The following is a 13451-nucleotide window of genomic DNA, read 5'->3' as shown; positions in this document are numbered from 1 at the left end:
AAGGAATATGTGTACCAAACTGTGAATTCTAAGACAATTTATTGATCGACTGAGGAATTACAATATTTTAATGCTGCTATGAACCGAAACCCTAACATTATTTTTTATCTACAGCCTCACCAGGCCTACCAAAAATCTTTCTGACTGACTATTAATAAATAAGAGACCATTAAAAACTGGAATAGAATAAGTTGACAGATAGATCGATGGCCAAACTCAATAAAAAAATTTTTAGCCTAAAAATAGAAACATATTACATTACAAATCAATGATTGTTCGATTATAAAATTGTAAAATTGAGTACTTTTGATTACCTTAAAGAATTATAGACATACGAATCATTATTGCTACATTTCGTTTTATATTCACTACACATGTAGGTACATTGTTTACACATTGTTTTTAATAAACCATTTATTACATTTTCTAATGTATATTTTGTATTCTATGTATGATGCAATAAAAGTTATGTTATTTTCAAATTCTAAGTACCAACGTATTGTTTTATAGTTGGATCATAAAGAAAAAAACATTTATACAGTATCATAACTAGACAGTATTTCTCATGTTTACTATAATAGGACTTCCGATATCTTTTCTAGGAGGGGGGATCATGGGGGAGTACATGTAATTCACTATATTTGAGAATTCCCCCCTATTTCATCAGAGGCGGGGGGGGGGGGATTTTGTGACACAAATGAAGAAGGAAAAAGATAAACAATTGCAATAAATTCTCACTTTTCGATAAAAATCCCAGTTTTTTCGAATCCTAGAATACTGACACTGGACTTCATCATCTATCATACACAGACATGCTAAAAATAGGCATTATATTCATAATGCTGATATTCTTAACCCATACCCTGCAATGGACTTGTCCAGTTTCTAAATTTGGAATTGCTCATAGTACCAAATTTTGGGGAATTAAGATGAATATAGTGGAGCAGTCTAGCCTCAGTCTGGGACAATTCTAAGTAAGATTGCATGGAAATGCAGGCTCAGGCCAATGGCATTATCGATAACAGCATGGTGTAAAAGGCTCAAGCCTAATATTAAAGTTACCAAAATTTGGTTCCAGCAGTTGAACGGTAAAAGAAAAGCATTTCATTTGGTTTTGACCAAAAAATATCTTTATGTAATACTGTCATTGTTACAGAAGATATGTAATTTATTTAAATAAGGAAAATTACATGGGTGTGCTATTTTGATGGATAACAAGTGTATCACTCCATTTTGATGGCAAAATTAACATTGTATCAACACTTAGCCCTGTTGTCTCATGTGATATATGAAACTTGGAATTAAATTTATCAATTTAGCAATACAATTCATTAGAAATATTAGCTCATTCATGGCTATCCTTTGATGTAACATTATGATGCATAAAAACATACATATAAGTGCTATATTGTGGCAACAAATACAAATTTACTATTCAAAATAACATAATTATATGTTTTTGTTGTTTCTGATATGTTATCTGATTATATTATGATTTTAACACTTTTTTTGGTAAAATCTCAAAATGTGGTCCTAAGTCCATCCTCAGTGACAGTCTTTCCATTATGAATAACTTAAACCACCTAACTTTATTACCAATTTTTTTACAAGTTAATGGACTGACTTTAACTAGTAATCCCGCATGATAATGTATATCAATTAAATAATATAGTAATATGAAAAAGTTATCCTCACATTAATAAACTTTATTATCGTAATTTTCTAAAATCATCATATTTACCCAATATTTCTTATGTTTGCTAGAATACATGTCTAAATAAGCCATCGAATTTATCCTCAAATATCCAAATATACAGTAATATTTTTACACATTTATAAGATCAGGTAGTGTATTATGACTGTAGACTCACAGCTTAATATAGGGAATTTAGGATATACCGTATAAGTGTATATTTATGTGTCACAAAAATTTTGTGAATTATGTCAAAAGGTGGACTTTTTAGGTGCGAAAATACTTGCGAAAAATATGATTTCTTCAATTAAATACTTTAATTACACAGGAACATGTTTGAGAAAATGCCGTTATTATATTCATCCATAATTGATAGAAGAAAGTTTGCCTAAAAATAAATAATTTTTACGGGATCAAATATTTGCGAATAATTTCAATCTGCAAAATAATCCCAAATATTTCCATGTCGCAAAATAAACCACTTATACAGTATGTATTCAGGCAGTGATCAATATTATACAGAAGTAACAGCTTGACATCAACTAACTGTTGTCTCACATATGTTGTATTAATGAATATTCGTCACTTTCAAATCCTCGCAACTCTTATATAAAACATTGATTTCTTTATTTTTCACTCGGTCATTCAGTTATTGTACTATTAAAGCCACACCTTGAAGTTGATTTTCTTGTTTCAATATATATCTTAATGAGAAAAAATTGGGGCATTTTTTTAATTTCATGACCAAGAAATTTTTTGAAACGTTTTTAGGGGCCAGCGCAGCAGAAGATAAATATTGAAAAAAGCTTAAAGAATAACCTCTATTGTAATATAAATACTCAAACATATTATGAATTTTCAGTTTATTATGTACTTTCTCTCTTTTTTTAACTTTATACTTCTGCTGTAATTTTGTGTTTTGGCTGAATTCAGATTTGGCAAATTTTATAGTCAACACCAGTGAAAATATGGAAAACAATAATGTTTCACTGCAGTGAGAAATAAATTTACATAGTGAAAATATGGAAAATGAAATTACGCATATCATTTCATCAATGTTTCTCAGTATTTCATTTATAAGTATAAATGTATTTATAAACAGAATACAAATCAAAATAATGTAAATATCCCAAACCAAAATCGCAAGCTAACATTGCAAGCTTGTCACAAGCTTGCTGCAAGCTTATGTTGCAAGCTTGCTACTGGCTAGTAATTGGAACCTTGCGGCAAGCTTGCGATCAGTTATTTAAAAAAAATCTGACTGCAAACTAGTTAATATTTAAGCTTGCGCAAGCTTAATCGCAAGCTTGCGCAAGCTTAATCGCAAGCTTGCGCAAGCTTAATCGTAAGCTTGCGCAAGCTTATTTGCAAGCTTGCGCAGGTTTATCCGCAAGCCTGCACAGGCTAAGTCGCAAGCTTGTGCATGTATAACTACATGCTTAATGTATAAGCTTGCGCAAGCTTAATCGCAGGCTTGCAAAAACTGTAAACCCTATTTGGAAAGGGAGCTGCTACGTATAACAGTCTCTGAATCCTATATAACATGCAAAAAAAAAAGGCATTAATTACCATGATAAACTTATTTAATCATAAACTGTAAAAAGAAGCTGATGTTAAATTTTTCATGTACTAATGTTTTCTTCCAATTACCATGGTAAATAGTCCAGCCTTGATGGAATGACATTGAAAAAATCCAGCCTAATTCCAGCATCCCTGAATGTTCTTAAAATGTAAAATTCTGGGATGGAATTCAGCACAGGAATGTTTGGGGTAGAATTTTTATGAGTTTAACATGATCACATATTTCTTTCACAAAATTTAATACATATCCTTTAGTCCAAATACAGAATAGAACAGCCTACATTCACTATAACACAAACAGTTTTTTTCTAGCTGCAGGTTTTGGTAGGTTCTTGTTTTCTTAGAATCCAACACTTTGTTTTAAGCAATTATTTTGCTCTTAGTCTGTCAGTGACAAACTATTCAATCTTAAATTTGTTTTAAATGTTTCTGATTATTTAAATTACTATTTCTTTTATCGGTGTCCATTTTTAGTCCTCTGCCAGTGTTTCCTAGAACTTCTTATGGTTGTGCTGACCTTTAAAGATAAAATTCATAATTAATTAAATACAGATGCAGTAATGAACTATGTTTTATTGCATAAATGCAGTTATATTACATATCTTTTAATAACATCAAATCTAATGTTTCAACAGTATTAACTATTAAATATTAACTATGCTTATGCATTTTCAAAAAATACTAAAGCAATGCAGTATATCTTATTTCAATGTGCACAAATGTTTAAGAATTTCTCTGTATGAGAATTAAGTAAATTTGTGACAATATTTATTACCCAGTATGTATTTTTTCAAGAAAAGATGTGGAATAGAAAAGTATTGAGATTTAATAATATACCTTTTCAGGATTAATACTGCACATCACTTTTAAACACTTCCGCTATTTCTCACAGTCAGCACTTATGTCCCAGCCTGTAAATTATTTATGTATAATGTAATTTTAGATTGTTCCATTGAAAACACAACACATACATGTAAAATAACAAATGATTATGATTGACCCTGTTCAGCTGTACAAAACTACTGATTGTACCATTTAGTCCTATTTAATCAAATTGATTTAATTTGTTTAATTTGCAGGAAATGAAAAAGATCTACTAACATGCCATTTAAACAATATAAACAATCATTAAAAAGAAATCATTGAATAATTTATATTTTACAGATTATACATGTATAGATTAAAAAGAATTATCAGAAAAACAAATGCATGAAGTTGAAAATATAAAAACAACCTTGATCTCTTGTTACAAATGTTAATAATTTGATATATAACCTGTTTCTGCATTAATGTAACTTAAGGTTTATAAATACCTGATTCTGTTGTATATCTCCTTGTCCCAGGTGATTCTGATTGTTATCATACCAATACTTAAACACTTTAAAATCTTAAACAAAACAATATCTCCAAAACTGCTAAAATATCAAGTACATCCTCTGTAATTTGCTGACCCAGATATCTTAGAATTCAAATTTTACAACAGTTACTGTAAAACTGGACAGGTCTATCATTATGTAAAGCAGGGTTAATCTACTCATCATTTTAACTTTCATTCTTTGAGCGTAAAAGATAATATCAAATATTTAATAGATATATAGTTTTTAAAAATCATTACAAATTTTTGTACAAAAAGATTGCAATGTCCTTCTAGACACATTCTGCATAAGAAATTTATTATGTTATCTCTCCCCAAAATAATCACATGGAACAGCCTGATCTTTCGGAATGACCAGGGAGTAAATTAGTCATGCACAGATGGTCAATGAATTTTATCAAGGCTCTGATGTGTGTAGTGTAAAATCTCAGTGGATGTAGTATTTATTTTCCTGAATTAAAGCAATATATATTGATTAATTTAATATAGAATATATATGAGATTATTTCATGCACTGTTTTTGTTTTGTTTATTTATTTATTTATTGTTATCCAAAAACATGAATTCTTAGAATGTAAAAATGGCAAGCAATGCAATCCCATCTTGATTATTATAGTGTCTGAATGATTGAATCATAGACTTTAATTAATTTATAGTTAAACTTAAAGCCTGTAATTAAATGGATATTATTTCATTGTACATAACTTCATGTAGATTTATTGAAATAATAATATGTATTTAACAATCAATTCATTTACTTCTTTTGCACAGACATTTTTTCTGAGATACCCTTTTCCAACTACATGAAATGTATAAAGTGTCAAATTTCAAATCATTTACAGTAACTTGCATTAAAATAAATGATGATTTTATATTTTCTTCGTAAATTTACAATACTGAGCTGAATATATAAAATAACTAATAACTAATAATAAACTTTAGCGTGGTAATCTAGTTTAAACTAGTTAATTATCACTGATACTATCATTTTTGGAATTTTTTTTTTAATGTGTACACTTTTGACAAAAATTTTCTAAGTGTTTCCATTACTTTAACAAGAAATTTCTAAGTGTAGATTTGTACAAAAATTTTCTAAGTGTCTACTAATTGCAAGCTTGCGGCATTGCAAGCTTACATCAAATGTTTGCAAGCTTGCATGAATTTTAAACAAGCTTGCAATATATTTCAAAAGTCATCGCAAGCTTGCGCAAGCTTGTTGCAAGCATGCAGCAACCTTGTATTAAAGCTGTAAGCTTGCGGCAAGCTTGTGACAAGCTTGCGGCAAGCTTGTCGCAGGCATGCATTTTGGTTTGGGATAAACAAATGAATATGTCACATATAATGTTCTGCTATATTTAGTAACTCTCGGAGCTTGATAAATATAATGATACAGATGTAGCTGTACAGAATGTCTTATAATTTTAGAACTATTTACAAAGGGGAATAATTCAGTTACTTTTAAAGTTAGAGTTATGGGTCTTGGTCAATTAAAACTGTGATTCTGAACAAATAAGCAAAGTTTTAAGTGAAATACTGTAATACAGTGGTCAACAAGATATATATTTAGTTCAACAATTTTACATTATAAGTTATTCATTTAAATGCTGATTTCTAATGCCAATTTGGAGTTTAAATGTCTTGACAGAATAGTTTTTCTTAGATTTTTGACACAAACTAAATGTTCACAAAATGTTTAAAAGACTTTTTCAACATGTGGTCATAATTTGTTTTAATTACTATTTACAATTAATACTTTTACAACTGCCAACAGGAAAAAAAAATGCAAAAAGTACATGGATAATATTTAAGGCTGGCATAATTTTTATCATGGATCTTGTACAAGGCCATTGGATATGTTTTATACTTAGAAATAGGCGTTTAATCAAATTATCAAGTTTCAAGGCTCGGTACTAAAATTGGCAGTAAAAGTCCCCAATAATATATTATAATAATAGACACAAATCTTGACATACCTTCATATTTATTCAATGATTAAATTTCCAAAATCAAAGGTTTTTAAATATCCCTGTTTTTACACAATTACTTGACATGCTTGATGCACTAAATTGTCACGTGTGAAATTTATTATTTATAATTATTACCAGTCAGACTGTCCTGTAGCCATGTTCAACCAGGTATGTTAATAAACGTACCTGGTTCAACACATATTTTTTGATCAAATTAAAAGCTTTTAAAAGCAGCATGCCACCAGATGAGCTAAAATATTTCCTGTAATTAATTTCAGCCTTGAGAAAAATGAACTATGATATATGTTAAGAAATCTTAAAAGTATAAAAATATTAACAATTCAAAATATTCACAATTCAAGAAATAATTTACATGTGAATAATTTTGCACCATAATCATACTGGGTTACAAACACAGTAAGCGTTATTTTTGCATATTCTGGCCTTTCTATTTATTATTTTTTTGGTAATTTTTCGTAATTTTTGATAAATTTAATCAACCTTATAAGGAAATTAGCTAGCAGCTTAGATTTTTTATCAGGAAGTAAACTAAATTAATTTTAAGCTTAAGACTTAATCAGGAAACACATTAAATTATCCAATCTCGATCCACAATTAATTACACATTAAAAATGTGGTGACAATTAAAAGTAACTCAACCTAATGCAGTATGGATTTATACAACATTCAATAAATTGCCAGATTATGAAAAACAAATATTTGAAGTAATGTGTATATTAATTCACACCTATCAATAAAGCTTTTGATAACTTCCCTAAGGGGGGAAATGTTTCTCAATTCTGTAATTGAAATCAAATAAAAGGTCAATTACTTAGAAAAATATTGAATGTTCGAATAAGAATACTTAAAAAAACATTTTCATTTTTTGGGTTTAATGAAAGGATAAATAAGTCAATTCAAAGGTCAAAGTTCTACTTAATAATTTAAAGTTGCCAAAAAATATGCTGAAATAAGGTCTATTTAAACATGTAAAAAGTCTGGCAAGTTGAATTTTTATTATAATTGTTGTAATGTACAGCTAGTATTGAGAAGATACCTTGAATATTGCCTTTAAAGCTGCAGGCCTCCAGATTAGCCAAAATATTTCAAGATCATAACTAATGAGCAAAGTGTTGTAATTAAGATTTTAAGAACAGTAAAAAAAATTATGATTCAAGTAATAACTTTTAAATATTATATTAATGTGTGGTACTGATTTGCAGTATATTCATCACCATAATTATTTCTACTGTTACTTTCCCATTAAGGGCTATTTTGAGCTTTTTTGGGGGGTAATTAATACATGGTTTAAAAGTCACTCACAGTTGCAGGCAATGTGTAAACTACTTTCTTTGTTCACTTCAGAATATTTAAACTTTTAATAGTCATTTTCAAAATTTTCATGAAAATTAGCATAAATCTAGAGGCATGCTGCTTCAAGGTAAGAAACTTACAGATCTGAAGATAATCAGAACTTTTCATCTAAAGTTATCCTTCAGATTATTAAATTAGGATACTCAAAACTTTTCATCTGAAATTATCAATCAGATTATTTAAAGTAAGGATAATCCATGCAACTTATATTTCCAACACTATTGGTATTTTGTTTTTTTTATCCTTTTTTATTTAAATGCATAATAAACCCATATTAGGAATGCCTGACTTTCTAATACCTATAAAATAAACCGACATTTAAGGAAATGCACACTTTGTTATATTTAAAGCCCCGTAAGAAGTAATTACCTTTTTACAGCTTAAGATTAAGAATTTATAGCGATACAGGTAATACTGATATCATATTAAGCCAAGTCCACATGATAAAATAGGATTATTTATCTCAGAAGTTATAAAACATAAAAGAGAAGTGGTATTTAAAAACCCTCGCCCTGCTGACTTTAGTATAACTTATTGTACTAGTCGCGGGTTGAGATCATATTAATTGTGTTATTTTGTGAATGAGCAATCTCTCCCCTCTCCCCTCATAGAAGCGAGATTCTGACCAGTAAATAGAACAAAAAAATCTCAAAATCTAGCTTATGCATGTTGACTATTGTCCACTTTATCCTGCTCTGAATTTCAACTTAAATTAACAAAATGATATGTGAGCAGTTTCTATCATACAGTATTAAAGAAACGAGAATCCTTCAGACAAAACGGAAATAAAATATATTTCTTGTTCATAGATCTGCTGGGACACTTTATTAAAACAGAAACAAATACAAGTGATAATATCAAGACATATACCCCCAAAAAAACCCTTGAAACTCATATTTTGTGTGCAAATCTTGGTAGCCCGATATGAGTTGCAACATTTTTCAAATTTTTGGGTCATTTCTTACAATTTCTACACGTTTTAACTGTTTTAGGGAAACAAAGAGAGAAAATATTATCTGAAATTTTGCACACACGTTATTGGTCAAGACCCAAATCAAATGGAACATTTATCTCAGAAAATTATTTCCAGTCCCATATGATGTCAAAAAACCTCAGTGGTCCCTAAGTTACTGTTAAATGCAATAATAACTTCAACCCAACAAACTAATGTAACATTGTGAACAAATTATCATACATGTTATAGTGTAATTCAAGCTACCAAACATATGTCCAGAGTGATTTTCACAGCAAGTGTTTTAAATGCCTAACTTTAATAAACATTTATGTTCAGACAACAAAATTTATATGTCAAAGCCTGTATGTCAATATTTGTTTTGTATATGGAGGAAATATTTGCGTAGGCCTTTTATCTTTCATTTTATGATATATTCTGTCAGAGATGGCAAAGTACAGTCTTATCCTTAAACAAACATAATCAGGAGATAAACAAATAATTTCGGAATTCTTGACCTTTATAACTTTAAAACTGTCAACAAAAAAAAACTGCATAAAAAGATTTTATTCAGACATTGTGCCAAAAAAATGCTTTATGATAAGTGGTTAATGATAATGCTAAAGGTTTTAAAAAAATGCCATGAATGTAAAATATTCAGACAAAGGTACAGAATTATATACAGTTCAAATTTGGACAGTCCCCTTCGAATTGTAATGATGATTGTGAACTACAGTAAAATCTCACGCTTTTTATAACAGTGGAAACTAAACAGGTTTTGAAAATATTTAATCAAGTTCTTTAAAGTTTTAAACTATCTCTAGCAATTCAGCAATATATTTACAATACTGGTCATCATTCAAAAAGCCATCATCTTCGTAACAATTATGCTATTAACATTGTCAGTAACCCAAATACAAAAATACCTAAAAGTTAATCATGCAAAGTACACAATTTACTAATTTTTAAACACTAGTATTTGATAATGCTATTAATATACATTTTGGATTGTCTGATATAACACATAATTGACTATGAAATACGAACCATTTCCAATAGCATAATCATACAGATCTTTATAGATTACATTATGTCTTATCATGTTATCTCAATTAATCCGGTCTAAAATCCAGCAAAATATCTGAACCTAATCGAAATGGCATATTTCTATGATAGCGCTTTATTTCAAAACTGTGCACATAATAATCAGTTTTAAATTGATCAATCAGGGCATCCATTAGTGGAAGTTTGGGAATCATTTTCTCCTGATTTTGGCTTGTGACTTCTAATATTTATTGCTTTTCCTTCTTTAATATGGATTACCTATAGATATAATTTGACTTCCATTGTCAGAAATATTCAGCATCTGATTTCCAAATTTTGGAACTTAATGGAAGCCATGTTCAATTATTAGATGGCAAATGTGGTTTTTTAAATATTTACCCCTTTTACCCTATGTTGCAAAGTTAACAAAATTGTTCAGTTACAACTTTGTAAATACATGTATACTTAGATAACAAGTGAAAGTTGTTGATCATTCTATTTTGAACATGACTGAAGAAGCTCATTGTGAAGCAATAATTTTATTTCTTAATTGGAAGACAAACAATCATTTTAATAAATGAGCAAGATTTCATGAAATTCATCTCCTGAAAGTTTAAATAATGCTTATTCATGATAGTCATGTCAATCTGTTAAAGTAATAAAGCATAGTGAAAATGATTCTTAACTTTATAAAGTTTAACTGTTTATATACCTTCTGGCATTATTAGGAATATAATTAAAATATTCTTCAACTATCATTATCACTTGTATCAATGGTAACATATGACAATAGCAAAACAAAAAGTTAAATTCGATAACAAGTTAAACATTAAGTGTGCACCATGATTATTTGATCTAACACACTAAATTTTACTCACCCATTTCCTATCAAGTGCAGACCTAGGCCTTGGTGTTGAATGTCTAGCTGAGTTAGGCACATTCTGGCTATTTGGTGGACTATATACCATTCCTATTGTTTGACGACGGAATCTAGGTGGCGATAAAATTCTATCTCTCTGCCTCATAGTAGTCATTCTGATAAAAAAAAATAAATCTAAATATTAAATTATTTATTTATCCATTATATATACATTGTATATTTTAAATTTTGTTAATTTTTGTATAACATGTGACCAAGTTGATACAAGGTCTGGAAAATTTGTAAGTGTACAGTTCAACTCAACAACACTGTGTAGTAGAAACAGTGTTCACCAATGCTCAGTACTTGATAGAAAAAGAGCCATTCAGAAATTAATAATGGTAAATAATTTGGTGTAAAGTCAAGGTAGAAATTTTATGGGTCTTGGTCAGAGTAGACCTACATATGAAATATTATACAAGAGCGATCAGTAATCACATGTGTCGCCTCATGATGGCCAATTTCATGTTGGGACAAATTTTGTGACAGACGGACAGACAGACGGACAGTGCACAACTAGACTAACAACTTTGTACTGATCATTCCTGTAAAGTTTGGATAAAATTGCACCAGTAGTTTATGAGGAGTAGTCCGGACAAGCTTTTGTGTATCTGGCAACACACAGAAAAAAAAACCACCTTTTTATCAAAGGGCCATAACTCGGCCAAAAATCATTCAACCGGAAAACCCGTGCAATATGCGCAAGGACTTGAGCTACAGATCAATCCTGTAAAGTTTCATTGAAATTGCATAAGTGGTATAAGAGAAGTAGTCTGGACAAACTTTAAAAATAAAAATTTTTAAAGGGCCATAACTCAAACAAAAATCATTGAACCGGAAAATGCTGACAATATGCACAACTAGACTTGGTACTGATCATTCGTGTAAAGTTTGGATGAAATTGCACCAGTAGTTTATGAGGAGTAGTCCGGACAAGCTTTTGTGTATCTGGCAACACACAAAAAAAGAAACCTTTTTATCAAAGGGCCATAACTCGGCCAAAAATCATTCAACCGGAAAACCCGTGCAATATGCGCAAGGACTTGAGCTACAGATCAATCCTGTAAAGTTTCATTGAAATTGCATTAGTGGTATAAGAGAAGTGGTCCGGACAAACTTTAAAATTAAAAATTATTAAAGGGCCATAACTCTGACAAAAATCATTGAACCGGAAAATCCTGACAATATGCACAACTAGACTTGGTACTGATCATTCCTGTAAAGTTTGGATGAAATTGCACCAGTAGTTTATGAGGAGTAGTCCGGACAAGTTTTGTGACGGACGGACGGACAGACGGACAGACAGACAGACAGACAGACGGACAGACGGACAGACGGACAGACAGACGACGGAGAAGTGATCCCTATATGTCGCCACTACTCCGTAGAGGCGACACAAAAACCATGAAAAATATTGTCATGTTTCAAATATTATGAATACCATCACATGCAAATTCATAACCTTAGGTTGGCATAGACGATAGTGGTCATAGAATTAATAAAGCTCCTTTTATTTCTTAAAATTTTATTATGATCTTGACCTTTGACTTACTATAATATACCTAAATTAAAATATATTAATTTTAAAAACAATTTATTTAAATCAGTTTTTAGTCTGATCACAGGAACTTAAAATTTAATCAATTATATAGGGGTATGACATACATGTATATGTCTGATTTTCTAAAAAAAAAAAAAAAAATATATAAAAAAAAATATAATAAAGAGTGTTTCTTTATAACTTTTTTTTTAATCAGACTTCACAGAAATTATTGACAAAGTTTCAATTTTTTTTATATACATGCATAGGGATGAAAATATTTTAGAAAGACACCTTTTGTTAACTTTTTATGTCAGATACTGAGATTTAATTAATAATGTTTAATTACAATACACTTATACAGAATATAATAATTCCAATACTTTTGAAAGAATATAATTCAGATTGAATATTTTTCCGGTCCTTAACTATTGGAATTGTTCTACACTAGATTCTATTATTTAACAATTGCAATATTGTGTGTATGTTTACATTTCTATTAATAGAACTGTAGTACATTCTTTAAGAATCAATAGAGTTGGTACATAAATAACAGGTGCCCGCCTAATTTGCTACAGTATCAATTTATTCTTACCTGAATGAAAAATTAATACACAAGCGAGTTTATACAACAAAAGACAACACAATAAATCATCATTGAGGAAAACTATCAACCTATTCCATCTAAATGCTTCTGCCATACGCTAAAATACAGCATTTTACTCCAAAACACGTTTATCAATCACATTTCAAGTTTCACTTTCCACAAAGCTTTGTGTAGTAACATATGACGTCATCAGTTTATGTGTATTTCACATGTTTTGTGATGTAGTTCACATAACATTGTAGGTTGCTGAGTTTTTTGTCACCCTTAAAGGTATGTGTTTAATTTTTCTTGGCATAGGAAAATAATGCAATACTAATAAGAGTGCTAATGCTACGAGCGGAACATTATAGTAAATAAAGGTGCTAAAGGTGAATGTTGGCATCGTACACAAAGAGGTAA

The 13451-nt window shown here is 29.7% G+C and overlaps 1 protein-coding gene across 1 annotated transcript in view; it reads right to left on the bottom strand.

Moving 5' to 3' along the window:
- LOC132738519 (uncharacterized) overlaps window positions 1–13251 on the bottom strand; it is a 34063-nt gene extending 20812 nt beyond the window's left edge. The window contains exons 1-2 of the mRNA XM_060726021.1: window positions 13041–13251; window positions 10865–11021 (exon numbers count right to left, since the gene is read on the bottom strand). Coding sequence (XP_060582004.1) covers window positions 10865–11020 — 156 coding nt within the window. The 5' untranslated portion in view covers window position 11021; window positions 13041–13251. The remainder of the gene's footprint in view (window positions 1–10864; window positions 11022–13040) is intronic.
- Between the last annotated feature and the right edge of the window lie 200 nt (window positions 13252–13451).

The sequence above is a fragment of the Ruditapes philippinarum genome, unplaced genomic scaffold, assembly GCF_026571515.1.
Source record: "Ruditapes philippinarum isolate M1 unplaced genomic scaffold, ASM2657151v2 ctg194_1_1_1_1, whole genome shotgun sequence".
NCBI lineage: Eukaryota > Metazoa > Mollusca > Bivalvia > Venerida > Veneridae > Ruditapes > Ruditapes philippinarum.
This window is presented reverse-complemented; position numbering and strand designations above follow the sequence as displayed.